Genomic DNA, 23,240 nt, shown 5'->3' with positions numbered 1-23,240 from the left:
GGAAACCTCTTCCTGCCTCCGTGGTACTTGCACGCACGCGTGTTACCAAATCCCAATTGACTTACCTTTATTTCAATCTCTTGCCCTTTATCAACTGTGTCGGGAAGGAAACTGCTTCTCTTTTACTACCTGAATTTAGTCAAGGTTCAAGTTGAACATCTCCCACTGACATGCAATCTGCCCTTCAGGTCAGAGGTCACATTGCCAACTCAGACCCCAAATGCCACAGTGATAAGCAAACACAAATGCACCCCGCCCCCGTGCCAGAGAGCACCTCAAGGCTGGTACACCAAATTTTTAATAAATACACAGAGATGATTACAAGACAGATGTCCTGGTAGCATGGCAAAGGGGAAGACGGTGAGGGTGTGCATGGTGGGACGGTGTCTGGCCAGGGAAGTGGTCACTGGGTCTAGGGCCACAAGCATACTTTCATTCTCTGTCTAATTTACCATAACAGAAAACTAGACAACAGGGGTGTGGTGGAAACATCTGGGTCAGGGCCTTTTATTACTAACCAGGGGCCACCCTGGACAAGTCACTTCTTGCTGTGCCTCCGTTTCCTCATCTGTAAGGGGACTGGATTGTCCAGTGCTTTTTAAATTGGGGTGACAGAGGCACATTCACCACCTGTGTGTGCATTTGGAGTGTCTGTCTTTCCGGGGTGCTAAGTTTATTCAAGATTTTGGGAGGCCCACTCTTTTTACATTAAAGCATTTTATATCTTTGTTCAGAAAACAGAATTTACATGGATTTTAATTATGGTAATTAATAATTGATGAAGTTTCGTGAGCAATTACTGTGTGCCAAGTGTGAATTCCTTTATATGATCCTCACAATTACCCAATGAGATATTATGTCCATTTATAGATTTTAAAAAAACAAGGGCACAGAGAGATGAACCAATCTACCCAGTCACAAGTTACTAAGCAATGATAAACAGCTGGTTCCCTTGCCCCCCAAAACGATCTGGGCCCATTGCAAGGATTTATCCGCAGACCCGTGAGACTTCTCTGGTGAAGCCTGAAAAGCACAGGCCAAAATGATCTCACATTTTGCGATCACAGGTCCAGCTCCGGCACTCCTAAATCAGTTTTAGCTAAATCAGTGGATTAAGGTCATCCTCCGGGTGCCCCTGGAGGATGAACGGGGCTGGGGAGGCCTTGGGGGGGTTTCTGGGGGTTCACTAGGTGGGGTTTCCGGGCCGCTCGGGCGCTCCTATTCGGCCCGAGAGCGGCCTCTGCCTGGGCTGCCGCCTCCCTCCCAGCCTGGGTGTTACCAGCCGGCGTTGCCGGTACTTCCTCGTTCCCGCGCGCGCCCCAGGCTTAGCTCGCAACGCCCAGCGCCGGCGCTGCTCAGGCGGGAGGGGGCCAGAGGGGAGATGTCGCAACCGTCTCCCTCCCTCTTTCCCCGCCTTCGCACTCAGTCACCTCCCAGATGAGCCCGCTCGCAGACGGCTGCGGGCCGCGGTGTGCCCGGCATGTCCCCTCAGTGCGCGCAGGCGGCGGGCATTGGGCCCGCGCGCAGCCTGGAGCGGACCAACCGCACCCGCTTCCCGTTCTTCTCCGATGTCAAGGGCGACCACCGGTTGGTGCTGAGCGCCGTGGAGACTGTGGTGCTGGCACTCATCTTCGCGGTGTCGCTGCTGGGCAACGTGTGCGCCTTGGTGCTGGTAGCGCGCCGACGGCGCCGCGGCACCACAGCTAGCCTGGTGCTCAACCTTTTCTGCGCGGACCTGCTCTTCACCAGCGCCATCCCGCCCGTGCTGGCCGTGCGCTGGACAGAGGCCTGGGTGCTGGGCCCGGGTGCCTGCCACCTGCTCTTCTACGTGATGACCCTGAGCGGCAGCGTCACCATCCTGACGCTGGCGGCAGTCAGCTTGGAGCGCATGGTGTGCATCGTGCGCCTGCGGCGCGGCGTGCGGGGCCCGGGGCGGCGGGCGCGGGCCGCGCTGCTCGCGCTTATCTGGGGCTACTCGGCATTCGCCGCGCTGCCCCTCTGCATCTTCTTCCGCGTCGTCCAGCAGCGGTTCTCCGGCGCCGACGAGGTGAGCGCCGGGGTGTGCACGCGGGGCAGGTGTCCGGGAAAGGCTGGCAGGCGGGTTGCGCCGGAAACGGTGATCTGGGATGGTCATTAACAAAAACAACAAAACAATAATAGGCCGTTTGCTGCATTTAATCGTTGTGTCACCGTGCGCGGCACTAAGTTTTATCTGTGAAATTTCACTGTGACCCTACGATGTAGATCTCATAAACGCCCTCCAAAACGTTGTAAGTGGAGCCCCCGTAATGCCTGTAAAGTGCACTGACTATTGAGAGATTAGCTTAGCGGCCAGACAGACCGAACTAGGGGACCCGGAATGACTGATCACATTATAGTTAATTCTGCTTTCTCGCAGTACTCTTATTATCACACCTATTTACAGATGAGGAAGCTAAGGTACCCAGAGAGTAACTTGCTCAGGGTGTCTCAGCCTTAGCGCGAGGAGGAGCTAAGATCGCGCTCAGCAGATTCAGTGCGGGCCGGATGAGGGTCCTGCTTTGAGAATCGCGGGCAGGTGTGTGTGAATGGGCCGGGAAGAAAGGGTTTTGTTGACCGAGAGACCCCGGACCTAGTGCTGCCTCTAGCGGGGCTGTGACTTCCCCTCCGGAGCCTCAGTTTTTCCAACTGCAAGACGGAAAGATTAGACTAGACCATGGGATCTTACCCTGGGAGCTTTGAATGAAGAGTGCCTTCAGAGTATCTTGGACGCCCCAAATGTTCCGAAGATTCCAGAGGCTGAGCCCATAAGCGTTATTCTGGGCACCGCACCCAGAGTTGTCATTAGGATCATTGCGGGGGTCCAGGATCTAAAAAAGATTCTGCGCACAGTTCGTGACATTGGCTCGAGGCTATTCCTGTCCGGCGGTGCAGAATTGCGGGCGCAGGTTTGTTCTCTTTGCTGCCCTGTGGCGCCGCTGCCGGGTTTGCGCGCGGAGATTCCCCCGGGACACCTGACCTGGACAGTGGCCGGCGGTTCTGGCTGCTATTGCGGTGTTAGGTTCTGTGGGCCTCGCGGGGAGGGCCAGGGACAGATGTACGTACGCCCCACGGGAAGGCGCGAGTCTTGAGGCTCAGCCTCCTGGAGTGTCTGCCCGAGACTGGGTTCTCCGCCCCGTTCCTTTTCCCTTCGACAGCAGTCGCTGGTTTTCTGGCCGTGGGACACTAAAGCTCAACCTTGGCCCTAGGAAGGAGTGTGGGGCCTCCCAGCAGAAATCACAGTCCCAAAGAGAGCCCTAAGCAGTGACCAGAAGAGGTGGGAGGGCCGGGAGGGAGCGGGGAAGGCTTCTAGCTATGAAGGTGAACGTAGGCTGACGTGAAGGCAGAAGTGGGCTTCTCTGGACGTTTCCCAGACTGGTCTCTCACACAGGCCTTTCACTGGGGAGAGAAGTCTGCATCCTGTGTGATATATATATATATTGTTTTTAACACAAATCAAACTGAAAAGTCTCTGGGGGGCTGGGATTCTGCCATCTGTCTTTTGATTTTTTTTAAGTTATTCTCTCACTGAGTTACAGTGTTTCTGTATTTTTCACAGACTTGAGGGATTTCACAGAACTCAGGGAATTAAAACGCATAGAACATACCTTAAGGATATCTTATGTTTCCAGACATGTATCTTTGTGCCTCCCCCTTTTACAACTGTTTTAGGTACACTCTTACTTAACTGGAAAATAACACTAAAAAATGAGGCTATTGTCACCTCCCAGCCAAGAACCCAGACTAAAACTTCTTGCTGACGTGGACACGGGGGTTGTTTGAGTGAGAAGGCCTTCGCACAGATGCAGGACCTTCCGTGCCTTGCCACTCTGTATTTTACCCCAGGTAGGGCATCTGTGGAGGTTGGAGCCCTACACAGCACTTCCAGAATGACTACAGTTTTACTGTAAGGTGCTTCCGTGGAGGTCTGTGTTGTGGTGGCCTTCCCTCAGTCCCCCTTGGGGCTGGGCTCACAGACCCCTCTTGTTTCAATGCAGAAACACCTCCTTGGTCTTAAGAGCCTTTGGAGAGGGATATGGGGAAAGCCACTGGGAGAGAATGGGTCCACACAGCATCTCAGAAGATGAGGGGCCAGGTGAGCTGGCTGCAGGACCCCTGTTCCCTGAAATTAGTAGAGGTGGGGCCGGGGAGCTTGTAAAGAAAAACTGGGACAGTCCTTTCCAGCTCTCCATCCTCTGTCTTTTCCCCTACCTGCCCCTCAGCCCCCAACACACACATATCCACACCTGCCAGTAAGCCAACAAACAGAAAACTCCTGGTTCCTCAAGGGCCATGACCTGAATATGTAGGAAACATCTTACTTTATAGGTGGGCCTGTAAAGGGCCAAGTGAGGCTCTGCAGTTAAAGAAATAAGTTGAAAAGACTGAGAAATAGCAGGGGGGAGGGGGTGGGGCCATTGAAAAAAAAGAGACAGAGAAGGATCTAGTCTAGACTGAATTGAGACTCACATTTAAAATTAGCAAATGCTTGTTTTCTCAATCCTCTACTCCCAGCTTCCTGGCTGTAGATTCTGCCTGCCTGCTCCTACTTGGACACTAAATATGGAGGTTTTGGATGGGGGGACATTTTCCTACCCAAACCACCAGCTGAGAGAACTAACTAAACCCAAGCGCATGCTGGCTCCCTCCCCTCAAGGAGCACCGGCCGGGAAACAGTGCCTCTCAGAGTTTTCTGTTTATCTGAGCTCCCCCCACAAAAACCCCCCAAGAACATGATTACCTTTGTCCATTTGGGCAGTGAGTACCAAGCAGTCAAGGTGACCAGACTCTCTCAAACTTAGATGAAATGATAGACAGGCTAGAAAATGCTAAATAATTTGGTATTAGGAATGCAGGCTTTGGAGTCAGATGTTCTGAGTGAATCCCATCTCTGCCATTTAGGAGCTGTGAGCCAGAGGCAAGTGGTCTCATCTCTCTATACCTCACTTTCCTCATTTGCCAAATGGGCACAATAACAGTATTAACCTTATAGGATTACTGTGGGGACGGAAGTTCAGTAAATGAGCTAACACTTGGCACACACACAGTTAAGCGCTCAAGAGTTGCCAGCTATTATTAGTTTCCTTATCTTTGGTTATAAATATTTTAAACATTTTTCAAACAGTACAATTCTTCTGATTGCGGTAATAAAAGACTGCCATTTTAAGAGGGTGGACACATCCTAGCAACTTAGACATCTCAGCCGGGTCAGCTCAGCCTTTGCCAGCAGGATTCCTGCCTGTGTATGCTGTGGCCCTGGTGGGGCGTGACCCTCATTGGCAGGTGGGGAGGGCTGTCCACCCTGGTCAGAGTGTGCTGCCCATTGATTCTGCAAACACTTACTGAGCACCCCTCCCTCCTGCCCCCGCCGTGAGCCACACGACCAAGACAGCATCCTTCTCTTCAAGGAGGGGCCTGTGCATCACGCAGATTCTGGTCCCAGACCCTGCACAGTTCGGTAACCCCACAGTAGCCCCACGAGTTGGTGTTCTCTTGTTTATTTTCTGAAGGAGAAGATGCCTGTAGTTACAGAATGGGCAAAGGATGGAAGCAGAAGTTAGCTGGGGTCTGTCTGTTCCTCCTGGTGCCTCCCCCATGAGTTCACACTTCCGGAGGAGCACTTGGTCCCACCGCTCTGCCCTGCCCCAGTTTAATACCAGGCCAATAATGCCGTCGTGTCCCTACTGAATGTGGATTGGCTGAGGAGACAAACAAGTTTCCTCACATTTGTTAATATTAGAGGATACTTTTAAGATATAGGAAAGTAAGTCCATCTCTTGCCATGGGTATGTTCTTTCTTCTCTGCTGGGAAGCTGATAGGAGAGGAGATATATAACTAGGATTCCTAGTTCCTTAAAATGACTTTGAAGTCTTCCATTTTGTTTGAAGAGGTGGGGCAGGGAGAACTAGTTACAAAGGTGTTCCCAAGGGTATTCCAGGAAGAGTCATTAGAGAAGCTGACTGGAAACAGCTGGAATCAGGTGGCATTTGCAAATGAGTCAGCCAGTGCGGGGAGGGGTCAGCACTTGAGCAGTGCCTGTAGATAGATGTCCCCCATCCACAGGAAAGTCTTCCTGGAAAAGAATGAGTGACGTGGGGAACTGGAGGGACATCACAGGCAGAGGAGATAGCCCAGAATGTTGGCAAGAGATGGTGCTGGAAGGGTTGGTGGGGGTCAACTAGAGAAGGGCCAGTTACACACCCTTTAGGGCGTTGGGACTTAGGAGGTGAGAGATGGCCTGGTCTGTGGTCTGTGGGGGGAGGGGGAGCAGTGAGAATGAGCTTGTGGTGGGTTGGATAGCTATTAAGGCAGAACCTAGGAGTTCCCTCTGAGTGGAGAGGGAAGAAGAAGGTGGAAGACCAGCACTCAGGTATCTGACAGCTTGGAAAATGGCGGCTCCGTGCCCGGAGTTGATGATGCAGGAGGTGGAATCTTTGGGGTGGGACACTGGAGGCTAGAAGTGCCTGTGAGGCATCCTACAGAGATGCACTCAGGGCAGTGGGGCCAGTCTGGGGTTCAGGAGAAGACTGGCTGGAAAGAGGAGGTTGCAACAGCATCTGCAAAAAGCCACCATGGAAATGGGTGAGACTGCTGGGGAGAGATGGAGCTTGGGATGGGAATACCAGTCACGGCCAACCACACTTCACACCATTGTACATGGCCTCTCATCTACATCCTTTCTGGTCCAGACACTGAGCTCCAGCTTCCCCATTCCCTTGACTGAAGCCCCATCCTTCCACGCACAGCTGACACAACCCCTCCTGGATGCCGCTTTCCCAGTGACTCCACAATCCCATCACCTATAGCTCTCTGGGCTTGCCACTCTGTACTGAAGTTTCCTAGTGCTTTTTTCCCTCCCTGACTGTAGCATAGCCTCCTTTCCCATCCTCACTGTAGCCTCACAGTGGCTTAGTCACCATGGCTTGAGTCAGCGAGTGGCTGGACAAATAGATTAAAGGACACTGTTACCGGCTCAGCCAGCTCTGCTTCTGTAGTTCAGTAACAAAGCAGGCCCAGCACTTTTGGTTTTCAAATTTCCTTTTTATTTTTTTTAATAAATTTATTTATTTTTATTTATTTATTTTTGCCTGTGTTGGGTCTTCATTGCTGCACGCAGGCTTTCTCTAGTTGCGGTGAGCGGGGGCTACACTTTGTCGCGGTGTGCAGGCTTCTCATTGCAGTGGCTTCTCTTGTTGCAGAGCACGGGCTCTAGGTGCATGGGCTTCAGTAGTTGTGGCGCATGGGCTTCAGTAGTTGTGGCGCATGCGCTTCAGTAGTTGTGGCTCGCGGGCTCTAGAGCGCAGGCTCTGTAGTTGTGGTACACGGGCTTAGTTGCTCCTCGGCATGTGGGATCTTCCCAGACCAGGGCTTGAACCTGTGTCCCCTGCATTGGCAGGTGGATTTTAATCACTGCTCCACCAGGGAAGCCCGACACTTAATTTTCTGGAGTGTATCTTTCCAGTCTTTTCTATGCCTGTGTGTGTGAGTGTGTGGATAGATACCTTTTCATTCGCACCTACACATTTTCTTCAACAATATGAGGCTAATGCAGGCAGATTATTTAAGGATCTATATTTTTGTCCCTAATGTAGCGAGAACACCTTGCTCTATCATTACACAGTCTTCGACAAAATCTTGTTAAGCCTGGAGAGGGTTAGGCAGACATTCTGGAGAGGGTTTTCAGAAAGAGTTGGGAGTTCTTGGGGGTTTTAAGAAATGCTTCTGGGGTCATCTGTTTTCTCTGCCCTCCCTCCCTGTACATTTTCCCATCACAAGCATAAGAATTAGAGACTGGGTTTCCTGGTGGCGCAGTGGTTGAGAGTCCGCCTGCCGATGCAGAGGACACGGGTTCGTGCCCCGGTCCAGGAAGATCCCACATGCCGTGGAGCGGCTGGGCCCATGAGCCATGGCCGCTGAGCCTGCGCATCCGGAGCCTGTGCTCCGCAATGGGAGAGGCCACAACAGTGAGAGGCCCGCGTACTGCAAAAAAAAAAAAAAAAAAAAAAAGAATTAGAGACTAAGTCACACTCAGGGCTGGAATCTGTTTCTTCTGTTTTCTGCTTCAACATTTCTGCTGATCTGTGTTGCCCACCCAATGCACTGGAATAAGGGGTCCCTGGTGGGTGGAGGTCTGAGTACAAGCATAGGCTACCTGGATTTCCCAAAGAGCTGTGGTCACTGCACTGTCAATATTCAGAAGATCCTTGAGAGACACAAATTTCTTTCCAGTCACCAAAATGTAGAAAGCTCTAATAAACTTTATTCCATCCGGTGTGCACAGTGGGGGTGGGGATGAAGGAACAAGTTTTTAGAATGTCCAGTGCATTTGTAAACTGTCTAAACAAAACAGGAAAAGGAAGCAACATTCTCACCCCCAGCACCCTCTCAGGGTACAAATATAACTAAAGCATTCTTCCCTGTCTGACTTGCCTTAGCGGTTTTGGTAGGTTCCGCGATACCCTCTATAACCACTCAGCTCTTTGGAGATGATTAAAAAGGACTACATCTTTAGGGTTTTAGACTATTATTTTAGGAGGAAATTTCTAAGCTTTAGCTTCCTCCTCTGTGTGATGGGAAAAATAACTATGCATTTCAATAAGGTTGTGATGAACATTCCATGAGATAATGTATGTAAAGTGCTTCCTGGCAAAGAATAAATGCTCAGAGAATTTTAGATACTGAATAGGAAAAGGAGTGATTATTTGACTCTGTTTTGAGTTTGACCATGCAATTATGATACACGTTGGGAAATGATAAAAATTCTTTGCCTTTGCTTAGTATAGCATTCAATAAATATTGGTTAAATGAATGAATAAATGACTGATGCTATGAATAATGATACTACTTCTGGACCGTGGTTAAGATGCCTTGTCCACCAGAAATCAATAATGTGGTCTTTTTACACAGAATATGCTCTTTAAAAGTCTGTTCTATGTGTCCAGAAGTGTGTAGGGCTCTTGTTTCCTAAAGAGTTTTGTCCTATAGTCAAGCAGGCGCTGGAGATCTGTGTTTGGGAGGATAAATAGATCTCTTGTCATTGACCTATTTGTTCATTGGAAAAAATTGTTGCAGCAGCTTAGTAACTATCCAGTGAGGTCTGGGAACATGTTTTGGGGTTTGTAGTTAGTGTCAAACATTTGAATTCAACGCAACGTAGTGACAGCGGCAAGGTCACAAACCTGCACGCTCTTCTGCCCCATCCAGTGGTTTTACATCCTGATGACCGTGGCTGCACCTTCACTCTGGGGCTGTTGCATTCTCCCCAGGAGGAGGGGCACACCTCACTCCAGGTTTTATGTGTTTGCGTGTAGTACATCACTTCCAATCTATGTAAACTTACAGGGGTCAGATTTTTCCCCTGTAAAATGAAGGTCTTGGAAGAGAAGGCTCAAGGGCTCTTTGCAGCTCAGCCCAGGGAAGTGGAAAGAGCACTGGACCTGGAGCCATGCCTGGGAACTGACTCTGGGTCTTCCCAGCCTGGGGCCCTGAGGCCCACGTGCCTCCCTTGGAGAATGGGAATAATAATTATGGTGATTCTGAGGGTCAGAGGGGAATGACTTGTAAGTGGGGTTGTGTGGGCAATGGAAGGGAGTCGGGGGTTTCTTGTCATACCAGTTGTGTAACAGCAAAACACAACAGGGTAACACAACATTGTAACAGTGCCAGGTAACCCCACCTGGGGCTGAGCTAAAGGCCAAATAAGAAGCCAGCATTAAATGACCTTCTCTTCCTTTTTGTAACTAGGAAATTCCAATTTGCACACTGGTTTGGCCCAGCATTGCCGGAGAAATCTCCTGGGATGTGTCATTTGTTACTTTGAACTTCTTGGTACCAGGACTGCTTATTGTGATCAGTTACTCCAAAATTTTACAGGTATGTTTGCTTCAAGCGCTGTGGCTGAACTTCACTCAGGCTTGGGGTATTTCAGATGAACCTTAGCATTTCCAGGTCAAAATTTACCTTAGAATTCGCACCAGCCCAATCCTGGTTCACTGCCCAGATCCATCCCTCTGCAACGCTGAGGGACAAAAGTTTGGTCTTTTTTAAAAAGTTATATCTATGTGACTTTATTATTATCATTTGTTTTTGCTGATCACTAAAGTAATACAAGCTCATTATAAAAAATTAAAGACATAGAAATGTGTAACACAGATACTAAAAATCTGGTTTACCCCCACTGTTGACAATTTAAAGTACATTTTTTCAGGTTATTTTTCTTATAAATTTATATATATATACATATTTCTATGCAATGTGAGTATGTGTATGTATATCTGTGTACATATAAACACATATACGTATATATATGTGTGTGTGTATATATATATATAATGAACCATATAAAATGGTCAACTATAAAATATCAACTATTACCATGGTTCAACCCAATGTTTTTTTTTTAGATTTGAGATAATGCTATCTGCTTTGTAACTTCCTTTTTTTGATTAGCACTGTATCATAACATCCTTCCATATCGGTTCCTATATCTCTGCCTCATTATTTCTAATGGCTTCATGGTTCTCCATCATATAGTTGTGACGTAATTTATTTTATGGGCTTTTGGGTTGTGTCCATTGTTTCCCCATCACAAACAGCAGTGTGGTGATAAAGAATGTACACTTTTAAAAACTTGTATTGAAGTACAGTATAAATACAGAAAAGCACACCCAGCATACACGCACAGCTCACAAATTGACCACACTCCCAGAAACAGCTCCCAGAAACAGAACGAGAAACAGAGCATACGAGAAGCCCCTCCTCTATCCCTCTAATTGCTACCCCCACTCCCAGGGCATGTACCTTGTAAAAGTGCACTGCAACAGGAAATGATCTCTATCTTCAATGTGACTATGTACAGGGACATAAAAAAGACTTGCCAGCCTCTTTCTTACCCCTTGAGGCAGCATATTTGCATGCGAGGTGCTGGCCCAGGCAGATGGCATCTACATGTGTTCATGCTCATTTCAGAAGATTTAATGCGAAACGCTTGAGTCCTCTCCGAGGTTCACCGTTGTTGAATCTTGGTTTTGTAGCATATAATCTGCTAGTTGTGGTGAGCGGGGGCGTCATGGGCGTCATATGGCGAACAAGCAGGTTGAAGTGGGGCCCTTAGGTCCTGCTTGCTGTCTGGCCACTGTTATGGCCCTTTTGTTGTAGCTAAAGATCTGTGACCTTCTTAGATGCTTTAGAACCCAAAGCCAGGCCAACCTCCATCCGAGTCTTCTAATCTCTGGATCCTGTGTGAGACGGCCCCCCCACGTTAGTCCCTAGACTCTTCCCCACCAGTTGACTTGTGACCTGTTTAAGTGACGTCCCACCTGGGGCATGTTCAAGGGTATGAGGCAGATTCGGGCCTGGAGCTGAGGTCTGTAAAGTTCTTGCAGTGGGAGCCTGGCATGTGTAAATGCTATGTAAGCGTTAGTTACTATCATTATGTTAAAAGAAAAGAAGGGAGGGAAAAAGGAAGAGAAATGGAGAATGAATTTTTAAAAAATTATTTTAAAAATATTTATATGGTGTTTACAATGTGTCAGGAATTCATTTAATCCTAACCAGAATTACAGATGAGGAAACCAAGGCACAGAGAGGTTAAGTAACTTATGAAAGGGCACACAGCTCATAAGCAGCAGTATCAGGACTTAAACCCAGGCAGTCTGGTTCCAGAGTCCCAACATTTTAATTCCTCAGACACTTGTTAAGAATTTGCTCTGTGCAAAGTGTTGTTGGGGAGTAGAGATTGGTCAAGAGTAAGCAAGTCACATTCTCTATCTAGAAGGAGCTTTAACACAAGAAAGGGAAGGGGGAGACAGACAAAGGTGCTGCTATTCAATGCAGTGAAACCCTGAAACACATTAAAGAGTGATACTGAGGCTTAGTTTGAAAACACTTTGCAAATTGTTAAAAGAGAAAAAGGAGGGAAAAGGGAGAAAAAGCAAAGGGCCATAAAAAACACGGAGACCAGAAGGGGTTATTCTAATAACCTGCCTTTGAGTCCTGAATCTGCCCCTTACTTGCTGTGTAGCCTTGGCAAGTTACTTACCTTCTCTGAACCTCTGTTCCCTCATCTGCAAAATAATGATCCAACGGTTTAAGATTTTTGTGAGATACGTAGGAGATACTCCTGGTGGGACTATGGTGAGTGTCATGCCTGCCTGTAGCAGGGGATGAATAAATTACAGCTGTTGTTATTTGTTAGGCGAGACTGTTCCTCTAATCCTCTCACAGCATGCTGGGAAGAGGTACTGCTGAGATTTTTGAGAGAATAAACAGCAGGGCCCAGATTTGGAGCACCGCAAGAACATGGGACTGGCCCTAGAGCAGAGCTGGCTGGCTAGATGAGGGCTGGGCAGAAGCTGGCTGTGGCATCCGACCTCTCCTGCTTGGGCAGTCCCACTCCTGAGTCCCTTAGAGGCAAGAGGGTTCTGATCTGTCCCTTTTCACTCGTGCCTCATGGTTCTCAGCCACCTTCTGAGGAAGGACTGACTTATTCTATGGAAAGGATATTCTTTTCCTCGGGCCAGGGCCCACCTGGAAACATCCTAGGAATCCTCGAGCCCTGATGTGTCCTCTTATCCATCTGCCTCTAACTGCAGTTCCAGACACTTTGCCTATAAACTCACGGCCAGCCTTCCGTTCTTCCCATCCCAGACCTCAGGACAGCTCCTGGATGAATCGAGTGTCTGTCGTGACTCACAGTTATGAAATGGTGCTCTGAGCAGTGAGTCAATGATATAATTTAGATCCCATCACTTCCCTCACAGATGGAGGAAAAGCTAAAACCCTCACCTTAAGGCCCTGTGTGATCTGTCCCCTGCCTGCCCCTCTCGCCTCATCTTCTCCCCCTCCCTCGTGTCCTTGGGGCTTTTTCTTACACACGCCAACACACTGCCTCAGGGCCTTTGCACCTGCCATTTCCTCTCCTGGATCTCTCCCCCCCAGACTTCTGCATGGGCCACTCCCCCACTTAATTTAGGTCTCTGCTCAAAAGGCTCTTCTCCAGAGAGATTCCCCATCATTCTCTAGTCCCTAATCCTGATTTATTTCTCTTCAAAGCACTTCCAACCCCTGTCAAATTCCATTTGTGTGTATTTACTTGCATATCATCTGTCTTGCCCACTAGAATGCAAGCTCCCTGAAGGCAGAGACTTTGTTTTGTTTACTGCCATAGTCCTGTGCCTAAAACAGAGCCTGGCTTATTCATTGTAGGGGCTTAATAAACACTCATTGAATGAGTAAGACACAAACTTTGATCACACTGAAAGGGCCAACAGCACCTTCTCCTTTGGGACAGTGGGAAAACCACTGGACAAAGAGTCACGAGCCACGGATTCTAGTCCAAGCTTTATTACTGTGTGACCTTAGGCAAGTCGCTTAATGAATGTGGGCCTCAGTTCCCTCTGGAGCCAAATGGGCCTCAGTGAATCATTTAACACAATAAAATGAGAATTGCAGATATGATAATGCTTTGAACAAACTGTTAGACTTTAATATGAAAGAGATCTAATGTGATTTTGAAAATTGCAACATTAATGCAAATATAAGACTTTCAGAAGATTACTTTCCACCCCACTGGCAAAACTGACTATTGCCCATATCCCAGGAGGACTATTACATTTGTTCTCACTCTGCTCCTGTTTGTAACTTGGAAGCTGGTAAGCTGCCAGGTGGAGAGCCTGGGTGGGGCCGCCTAGCTTGCGTCTCTCTTCCTCTGAAGATACTCATAACTCAGAGACCCTGAATCAGCCTTTCTGCTGAGCTTTTTCTATCAAGAGCAAAACTCTGTAAAATCAATTGAACATCAATATTAATTAGCTATATTCATAGAGACACAATTAGCAAATCATTTGAAACCATAGGACAGATAACTACACCACCGACCCTTTTCCCACCAGCCCTACCTCTCACCTGTCACTGCTGCCTCTAACTCAGGTAACCATCTCTAGGCCTGAGAAATGTCTCTTTCAAATCACCCTGACTTTTATTCCTCACAAGCAGTGTCCCCTAAAGCGTTCTCTAGAACTCCATGGGATGTTAGATGTTCGAAAAGGGTTCTATGATCAAAGGAGTTTGGAAAATGCTGGGTTAATTAAAGTTAAATGGGTTTCTTTGCTGCAGGCCTTCTCAGAGCCTTTATTATGCTCATGAACTTTGAGACTCTCCATCTCTGGAATAGAGTAGGCAGCATTGCTAAACCTGACTGCAGACCGCCTTTTCCGCACAGAGCTCTCTCTGGGCTGGTGCTCCACAGACTCTCCTTTGGGAACCGCCATTCTCAAGCCCCTACCCTGGTTGCTGGCTCTGCCCTGGGTGAGCGCTGAGAGGAGGCTTCACCGGGGCTCTTTTTTTCTGGGGCTGCTTCAGTTGCTCATGGCAATGGCCTTTTCCACCCTCTGCCTTCCCTGCTTCCTCTTTCCTCCTGACTCAGGCGTGCTCTACATCTCCAGTGGCTTTTTCCTATCAACAGTTTCCCAGGGTAATAGTCTCCAGGCCACTCCTCAGTGCCTTTGATCAGGCTGACCATGCTTGCTGGTGGGGCTTGGTTTATATTGTCACCCAGTAACCAGCACCATGGCAGGCTTTGTGACAGCTTATAGGTTTCTTGGTCCCCCTCTCCCTTCACCCCCAGGCCCCTCACCACCCAAACACTAGAATGGAAGTGCGGGGTGGGCAGTGCTACCTTGTTTCTTGCTGTGCATCCGGCACCTGTAGGAGTGTTGGCCACATAGTAAGGGCTCAATAAATATGTGTTGAATGACAGAGTGAGTGTCTGGCCTGAAGTTGGAAAACCTTCACCTATCTCAGGGCTTAACTGGGAAGTGAAATCCCTTTCGACTAAATGTGAAGGTCCTGGGTAGTGAACACGTGGCCCTTTCTTTCTCCATGCCTGGATCTCATTCCCCAGCTTTGGGGCCTGCTTGCCGGTGATGGAAGGGGAGATTGGTCCTCTGGAAGGATGGAGTCTGTTGTCTGATGATTCTAATAGGGAGGTTGTGGATTGACCAAGCAGCCCTCAGAGGAGACCCAACCCCAGGGGCTGGAGCTGGGTCAGTGGGAGCGACCTCTCCCCACATCCACCTGTCCGCGGCTGTGGTCTGGTGGCGTGGGGTGACAGAGGGATGTGGGGTGGGGAGAAGCTTTGCTCGTAGCCTTCAGATGCTCATGTGAATGTGAAGGCAGAGAGTCTCAGGCAATTTAAAAGTGACTTTTCAAAGGACTGGGGGAGAAACTCCAAGCCTGTTGTCCTAGATGAGTAGTTCTCATACTTTAGTGATTGAGAATAACCTGGGGAGTTTATAAAACGTGCGGACTCCTAGGCCCACTCAGACCCACAGAATCAGAGTGTCTGAAGGTGTGCCGAAGCATTTACATTTTATGGAGTGCCAGTGACCCTGATGGTGGTGGCCGTGGGCCACGTCCCCGGGAGCTCTGTCCTCTGTCCTGGTAGTGGCAGTGGTGTGACTGGCGGTGAAGAGCGTACCCTCTGAGGTACCCTTCCCCCACTTGACCGTGAGGCCTTGAGCAAGTCACTTCACCTCTCAGGGCCTCCGTCTCTTGTCCCCAAAATGAGAGCATACCCCACAGGCTTGTTTTAAGGATGAAAGTTAATCCTCAAAAGTTTATCGAGCTTTTAATTTGATCTAAAAGCACACCAAGCATTCAGTGTAATGCCAGAGACACTTTAAACCCTGAACAAAAGTCGACTAGTCTTGTCATCTAATGTGGGGAAGGGAGCAGGGAGGAGCTGCATTTTATTATAATGGGCCCATTTTCCTTCTCACTCCCTCAAAGCTGTGGGAACTGCGGATGGAAGGAAATAGGGTAGCATCAGTCAGTGCTAAAAAAAGAGCCAAGCACATGTTCACTTGGCCCGTGAGTCAGTTGTTTTGCTGTCTGCTCACGGTCATTGTCAGACACTTGCCAGAGCCCTGGACCACAGCAGCCACAGGGCTGCCCAGCCCCAGGGAGCTGCAGTCTGGTGGGACTCAGAGGTAAGAATGATGCTTCAACATCTACCGTAGAATATGTGGCAAGTGCCACGTGAGTACCTGAAACAAAGCGCTGCAGGATGCCAACGGCAGATGAACCAGGATGCCCTCCCGGAGTCCCTGGCATTAGAGCTTGGAGTTACAGGCTGGATGGAAGGATTTCCACTGACAGAGATATTAGAGGGTGGGAAGGAATTAGTTTAAGTTTAAGCATGGACTGGAGTCAGACTGCCAAGGTTTGAAGCCCAGCTCTGCGACTGCTTAGTTGGGTACTATTGGGCAATTTCCTTAACCTCTTTGAGCCTCAGTTTCCTCCTCTGTAAAATGGGGATCATCACTTATCTACAAAACAGAAATAGAGTTACAGTTGTAGAAAACAAAATTATGGTTACCAGGGGGTAAATGGAAAGAGGGATAAATTGGAAGATTGGGGTTGACATACACACACTACTATATATAAAGTAGATAACTAATAAGGACCTACTGTATAGCACTGAGAACTCTAGTCAATACTCTGCAATGGCCTATATGGGAAAAGAATCTAAAAAAGAGTGGATATATGTATATGCATAACTGATTCGCTTTGCTACACACCTGAAACTAACACAACATTGTAAATCAACTATATTCCAATAAAAATTAAATTAAAATAAAGCAAAATAAAATGGAGATCATCAAAGTACATATGTCACAGAATCGTTGGGAGAATTTAAAGAGATAAACCAAGTGATATGTACAAGGATTTGGCACATAGTAAGTGCTCAATAAGTGTGAACTTCCATCCACATCATTCATTCAAAAAATATCTAGAGAACTCCCTGGCGATCCAGTGGTTGACTCCCGACTTTCACTGCCAAGGGCCCGGGGTTCAAGCCCTGGTCGGGGAATGAAGATCCCGCAAGCTGCACGGTGAGGCCAAAAAAACGCCCAAAGAACCCCCAAAACAAAACAAAAAAATCTAAAAGACACCGTACCAGGGACTCCATCCTTCTTGGCAGAGCAATGTGGACAGCACTAGCAATGAGGCTGCTGTGGGAATCGTCCTCATGTGCCCACCAGGCTGCACTTAGCCTCCTCAGAAGTGGTGCCGTTTCCCCTGCAGCCCCACCCACCTGCCCCTGGGCAGCTGTTACCCTCCCCGGCCAATCATCCAACAGCTTTCACCTGAACACATATTCTAACTTTGATTCTACACAGCACCTTCCAGCTTAGATGCACCAGTGTGGCTTTGAGCCTATGGGTCTGAGCAGTCACCCCGCTGCAGAGCAGGGGGGCGGAAGTGGAAGGCAACTCCAGGAAGAGGGCTGGAGCCTTTTATGATGTCGCTCATCTTCAGCTCACCTGAGTTGGAGTTTCACAGATGGGGGCTTTGACCATTCATCATTAGTAGAGTGACCTTCAACAAGCTACTCAAATTTCCTGAGATTCAATTTCCTCATCTCTGGAGCGAAGATAATAATAGCACGAATCCAACGAGCAGTTTTGAAGATTAAATGTGACAATTTATGAAACAGATGCATAGTACAGTGGCTGGCACACAGGGAGCCTTTCTTGAAGCTCGGTGATCCTGATTCCTGTTGTTCTTGGCGGGGAGTGGGTGGGAAGGAAGGGGTTCTGTTCATTCAGCATCTGTTGCCTGGGTCACCGTCACCTAGAAGTGGACCAAAACTACTACACAGAAACAGTTGTATTTAATCACAGGAAAATTAAATGGCTACCCTTTAATTAGCTAATTAGAAGTATTCTAAAGAGAATATTTGAAGCCATATTCGGGTCTTGGAGTTAATCTTGCCCCAAATTTGAATGATTCTGATTACTTTCTAATTGCTTCATCTCTTGAGATTCAGTAATTTTAGGGGAATGGTCCTAGGAAGGCCCGGGCAGAGCTAACGAACGATAAGAGTTTTGGGGCTTCCCTGGTGGCGCAGTGGTTGAGAGTCCGCCTGCTGATGCAGGGGACACGGGCTCGTGCCCCGGTCTGGGAAGATCCCACATGCCGCGGAGCGGCTGGGCCCGTGAGCCATGGCCACTGAGCCTGCGCATCCAGAGCCTGTGCTCCACAACGGGAGAAGCCACAACAGTGAGAGGCCCGCGTACCGCAAAACAAAACAAAAAAAAGAGTTTTGGCTATTAAAGTCTCCAGACATGTAAGCACTCACTGTGTGCCCAGCAGCCTGCTCCTGCAGCAGAAGCAGGACACAGGGCCAGACTAAGCAAAGGCAAGTTAGCAAAGCACCACGAATGTGGCAAGACATTCGGAATTGGATCTCTTACCTGGGACAGAGGTCACAGGCTGGAACAAAGCATGTCAGGCTAGTGGGTGCAGGGCCCCATCACATCCCAGGCTAACTGTGCCCCAGTCTGCGGCCACCTCCACCCCAGCCCATCCTCACCCCCTCACGCCCACCTCTTGGCACTGTTAAAGCTAAGCAGGTGATGGGGGACAGCAGGCCTTCTGCCTACTGGCTGTGCTTAGAGGAAAATTAGAATCAGGCGTAAGCGCGGGACTCTGTATGTACCCCCGGGGCAGTGTGAGCCTAAGCACTGGGGTCTTTAGAGCCTCTGGGGAAGCCCCACCTTCTCTCTCACGGACTCAGCTTCTGTGGGGCTTTTGCCCTCTGATGTGAACAGTTCTAAGGCTCCTGTTTTCAAAGTACTTTGGCTAAACCCTCTCTCTCGAGAGCCTGTTTCTTCACCTGTAGAATGAAGGTGTGGAGTAGGCCTTGGCTACTCAAAGTGTGGTCCTCGGGGCATGCAAAATCAGAATCTACATTTAAATAAAATAGTGCTGAGTGCCTCACAGGCAGAGTGAAGTCTGAGAAGTGCTGCTCCAACCATGCATGGGCCCATCTAGCTGCAACACTCTGGTTCTGAGATGTTATGAAGCATTTGTCTGTTCCAGAAATACTGTTTTTACGTGGGACAGTGGGGTGAGAGGACATGCAGGGCTTTATTTTAATCTGGTTAGCCTGCCTCAGTTGATGGGCCATATGTCCAAGGCTGCCCACAGCCAATTAGTAGCCAGCTTCTCTGATGGATGCTGAAGCAAGACCCTCTAACTGACCAGGAGAGACTGGGCAGAAGGTTCGGAGAGCAGTGCCTGCAAGGGCTCCTGAAAGAAGAGTCCAGAACACCCTTCCGAACCCATGTCACCAGAGTTGCCTCCTTGCCCACAATCCCTCTGCTCTACTGCTGACCCTGCTCATTAGTACAAAATATTAGAGGTCCTTTCAGTTCCACTGTTGAGAATTTATTCTCCTGATATGCTCATCTAGGTGTGCAAAGATAGGCACGAGGGTGTTTATCCTACCAGCTGTCACCTCTCACCTGGGGGCATAAATGGGAAATGGTTTCAGTTTTTCAACACGTGTCACTAGCAGTGCTCTGGCCAGCTCCCCTTTCTTCCTGGGAAGGGGAGTCCTGAATGACACCTGAATCTGTGTTCACACATCTCTCTTCTAGACCATTGCATTCTGGCTTTGCACTTCCCCTCGTCAACACTATTTATAACACGGACGATCTGCCTTATTTCTCAGGAGGCCAGCTGACCTGCGCATCCTAAGCGCGGGCAGCGAGCCAGGCCTCTGAGAAGGGAGCTCTCTCCGCATAAAGCCCAAAGCCAAGTAGTCCCAGTGCAGCGAGAACGGCAGATTCCAACTCCTGGGCCTCCTCTGCCCCTCCAGGATCAACACTGCCGATGTCCTGCCGTAAACTGTGGCGCCGGCTCTGTTTTGTGTTCCTGCAGATCACGAAGGCGTCAAGGAGAAGGCTCACGACGACCCTGGCTTCCTCGGAGAGCCACCAGCTCCGTGTGTCCCAGCAGGACGTCCGGCTCTTCCGCACCCTGTTCCTGCTCATGATCTCCTTCTTCGTCATGTGGAGCCCCATCATCGTCACCATCCTCCTCATTCTGATCCAGAACTTCGAGCAAAACCTGGTCATCTGGCCGTCCCTCTTCTTCTGGGTGGTGGCCTTCACCTTTGCCAACTCGGCCGTCAACCCCATTCTCTACAACATGTCACTGTTTAGGAACGAATGGAGGAAATTTTTTCACTGCTTCTTCTTCTCAGAAAAGGGAGCCATGTTTACAGACACATCTGTCAGAAGAAATGATCTGTCTGTTATTTCCAGCTAGTTAGTTTTTCTCTGTAGGCGTCTATTTGTCACTCTCTGGCAAGCCATGGTGTGTTTTCAAAGGGAGTTCATTTCCAGGACGGTCGCACCAGGGTACCTGCTTTAAGAAAATGTAACCTATGCAAATGTACATTTACAGCACCAGTACATTGAGGGGTGATCATTCAGTATAACAATTCTATCCTTTATAAAAGTATTTGCTGTGGGTTCCTTTTCAATATGAACTTTTTCAGTGTGTAGTATGATTAAGTTTAATAATTTTTATTTGTAACTGTTCAGCAGTCTCATCTCCTACACGTAAAGCCACGCCTTGCCGGTTTCCTGAAGTGAGTCTTGGAACAGGTCCAGGACCCAGATTTTTCCTCTGAAGAGTCATGGCCACTCTAGCTCCCCACCCTGGATTTGCAAGGCTGCAGGATCATTCATTAACGTCAAGAGCGCTTGAGGAATTTCCAAGGAACAAGGATTTAATTTCCAAGGAATTAAAGGTGACTTTATTTTTCATTTATAAAGGGATGCCATGGACCCCTTTAGGAGAAGCTTTGTCACGAAGTCAGACAGGAAGTCGGATGACTCCAAACATTTGACAGTGAGAACAGGAGTGATTCCCTTCGTTGATCCGCCTGTTAGATGCCTCTTAAGCACATGCTGTGGCCGGTGTTCTTGGTGGTGGGAATACAGCAGTGAACCAGACAGCCATGGCCCCTGCCCTCACGGAGCTTACTTATCTTCTAGGTGGGGGCAGCGAAAAACCAAACATAAGTCAATAGACAATATAGTGTTATGGAGTGAATTAGCGTCGTGAAGAAAATGGGACAGTGATGGCAACTTAGATGGGGTGTTGAGGGGTCTGCGAAGACCGTTCTAAGGGGTATATTTGAGGCAAAAGGTAAACCACAAGAAGGAACCAGCCATGTGAATCCAAGGGAGTGGGGCTTTGCAGGTGGAGCAGACGCTGGTGCTGGTGCAAAGAGCCTTGTGTACTTGTGGGACAGAAAGAAGAGGTGTAAACAAAGCAAACTATTGGCTCCTGTATGCCGGGCAATGTCCTTGATGCCAAGACAGAGGGGTGCTGTGCTGGAGACCATCAGTTGAGACCAGAGAGGTTACAGGGCTGGATTACACAGGGTCTGGGAGGCTGCCATAGAGAGTTTATTCTGTGTTCAGTGGGCAGCCACTGGAGGTTTGCAAGTGGATGCTGAAGTGACCTGCTCTACTGGTTGCTGTGCAGGGAATGAACTTTGTGGAGCAGGAATAAAGATGGAGACCAGTTAGGTGGCTGTTGAAGCAGAGAAAGAAGATGGGGAAGTTGGAGGTGGGTGGCATCCGTGGGGGATTGTGAGAAATGATCTTGGGACATACTTTGGGAAGGCAGAGCAAACATGATGTATTGATGGACAGGATGCAGATTAGGAGGGAAAGAGAGGATTCAGGGGTGACTCCTGACAGTGATTGGATGGAGAGCAGGCAACAAAAATGGGGAAGACTAGAAGAATGGGAAATAGAAAGACCAAGAGTTTCATTTGGGGCATTTACACGTGAAACCCCAGTGAGATCCAAATGGAGAGCAGGCAGTGGGGTGCAGGGATGTGGGGTGTGGGCCTGAATATGCAACGTTGGGAGTCACCAGATAGTGTTTGCAGATTTATGGCTTTATGAAATGTCCCTGGGAAGAGAGAGAGAGAAGAAACCGGAGCCAGCGAGAACCCAGGGCTACGCCAGCACTTGGAGGTTGGGCCAGTGGCTGGAACAGTAGCTCAGGGCCTGGCACATAGGACGTGCTCAACCAATCTTTGTCACCAAGTACATCAGAGCCAGTAGTTGTCTTTGCTGGTGGAGTTTCTTGAGCAGCTTGCTTTTTAAGTAAGGTTTATTACAAGCTTGAGGACTAGAGGACAGGGATCTTTTGTTCATCTTTAGTTAATAAATTTGGTAAATTAAAGCTGCTTTTTGAAGTGATGTGTGGCTGTCTTCTGGGTCTCTGGGGTGACACCTGAAGGGCCAGGCTCTGATGGCCCCTGTTCCATGTGAATGACAGGCAGAGCTTTCCAGTGCACGGTCCCCTGCCTTCCCCCTTTCTGGTGGGAGAACAAAGCACATTGATTTGGGGCCCCCAGGAGCCTCCGTGGCCCCCTGATATGTCAGCACCCACGCAGAGCTCTCCTCACACACGGGAGAGAGCTGCCCTTCCCTGCTTCCGACACATCTCAGAAATGTCAGCCTGGCATCCTAAGTGCTCTAACTGAACCCTCACTGCAGCCCATCAGGCAGACACTGTTTCCCCATATTGCACAAGAGGAGAGTGAGGCTCAGAGAAACTACACAACCAGCCCCAAATCATACAGCTAATTATATCTGAGCAGAATTTTGAAGTAAAACCAAGACACTGGTACCAAAGCCTTGATGCCTTTTTAAGATGATAAACTGAGGCTCCTAGGAGCTCCTGGGAAACTGAGGCACGTGGCTTTGTATGCAGCTATACGTTAGTGTTCACAAGCGCTGCTAATGGTGTGGGACACTGGTGTCCTGCCCCAGACCCAGCTACTTCCCCTTTCCCGCACACTGTAGGTAGGGGCGCCATGATCCGTCTCCTGATTCCCCCCGGGAAGCCCATGGCCTCTTCTCCTGCAGCCTTTTGCCCACAGCTGAAATAAGAAGTGAATTAGGTGCCAGAGACAATGAAGGGCTGGGGGGGCGTTTCTTAGAGCTCACCCCAACCCATGCCTCTTGGGCGTCTCAGACCAGCTCGGGGTAAGCCCACCCCCCCTGCCCGCCTCCAGGGCCTGGGGCTGCCTGAGGCTGGGGTCACTGGCCTGGCCTAACCTACACTCACCTCTTTTGGCCTCAGTAGTTAAGGCCTTCCTGGGTTAATGGGGAAATCCCTTTTTTCAGGAAGTTAAGAGAAGCCACATTCATTAATAATGGAGGTTAGGCACTAGAACAGGCCAAAGGTCATAAAGAGCCGGGAGAGAAGAACCCCTCCCGGTATATAAAAAGTGCATCCTACCCAGCCACCTGCAGAACTCACTTCAACACAGACGCGAACACAAATAAAAACCCAAATCACAGGAAATAGGTATTTCCTATATTTTAATAAATCA

General features: G+C 48.9%; 1 protein-coding gene across 1 annotated transcript; it reads left to right on the top strand.

The window, feature by feature from the left end:
• The first annotated feature begins 919 nt into the window (after positions 1-919).
• FFAR4 (free fatty acid receptor 4) lies at positions 920-22,087 on the top strand. The gene is made up of 3 exons (XM_079900249.1): positions 920-2,047; positions 9,764-9,892; positions 19,751-22,087. Exons 1-3 carry the CDS (start codon positions 1,481-1,483, stop codon positions 20,138-20,140), a joined length of 1,086 nt encoding a protein of 361 aa, XP_079756375.1. The 5' UTR covers positions 920-1,480; the 3' UTR covers positions 20,141-22,087.
• The last annotated feature ends 1,153 nt before the right edge of the window (positions 22,088-23,240 follow it).

Source organism: Stenella coeruleoalba (assembly GCF_951394435.1).
Source record: "Stenella coeruleoalba genome assembly, chromosome: 16".
Taxonomy (NCBI): Eukaryota; Metazoa; Chordata; class Mammalia; order Artiodactyla; family Delphinidae; genus Stenella; species Stenella coeruleoalba.
The sequence above is the reverse complement of the archived record's forward strand: the minus strand, read 5'-3'. Positions and strand labels throughout refer to the sequence as shown.

Excerpts from the sequence above, each read along its gene's own strand:
- FFAR4 (XM_079900249.1), top strand. The coding sequence starts at position 1,481 with ATGTCCCCTCAGTGCGCGCAGGCGGCGGGCATTGGGCCCGCGCGCAGC. Across the intron at positions 2,048-9,763 it reads GGTTCTCCGGCGCCGACGAG|GAAATTCCAATTTGCACACT; the intron begins GTGAGCGCCGGG and ends TTTTGTAACTAG. Across the intron at positions 9,893-19,750 it reads GTTACTCCAAAATTTTACAG|ATCACGAAGGCGTCAAGGAG; the intron begins GTATGTTTGCTT and ends GTGTTCCTGCAG.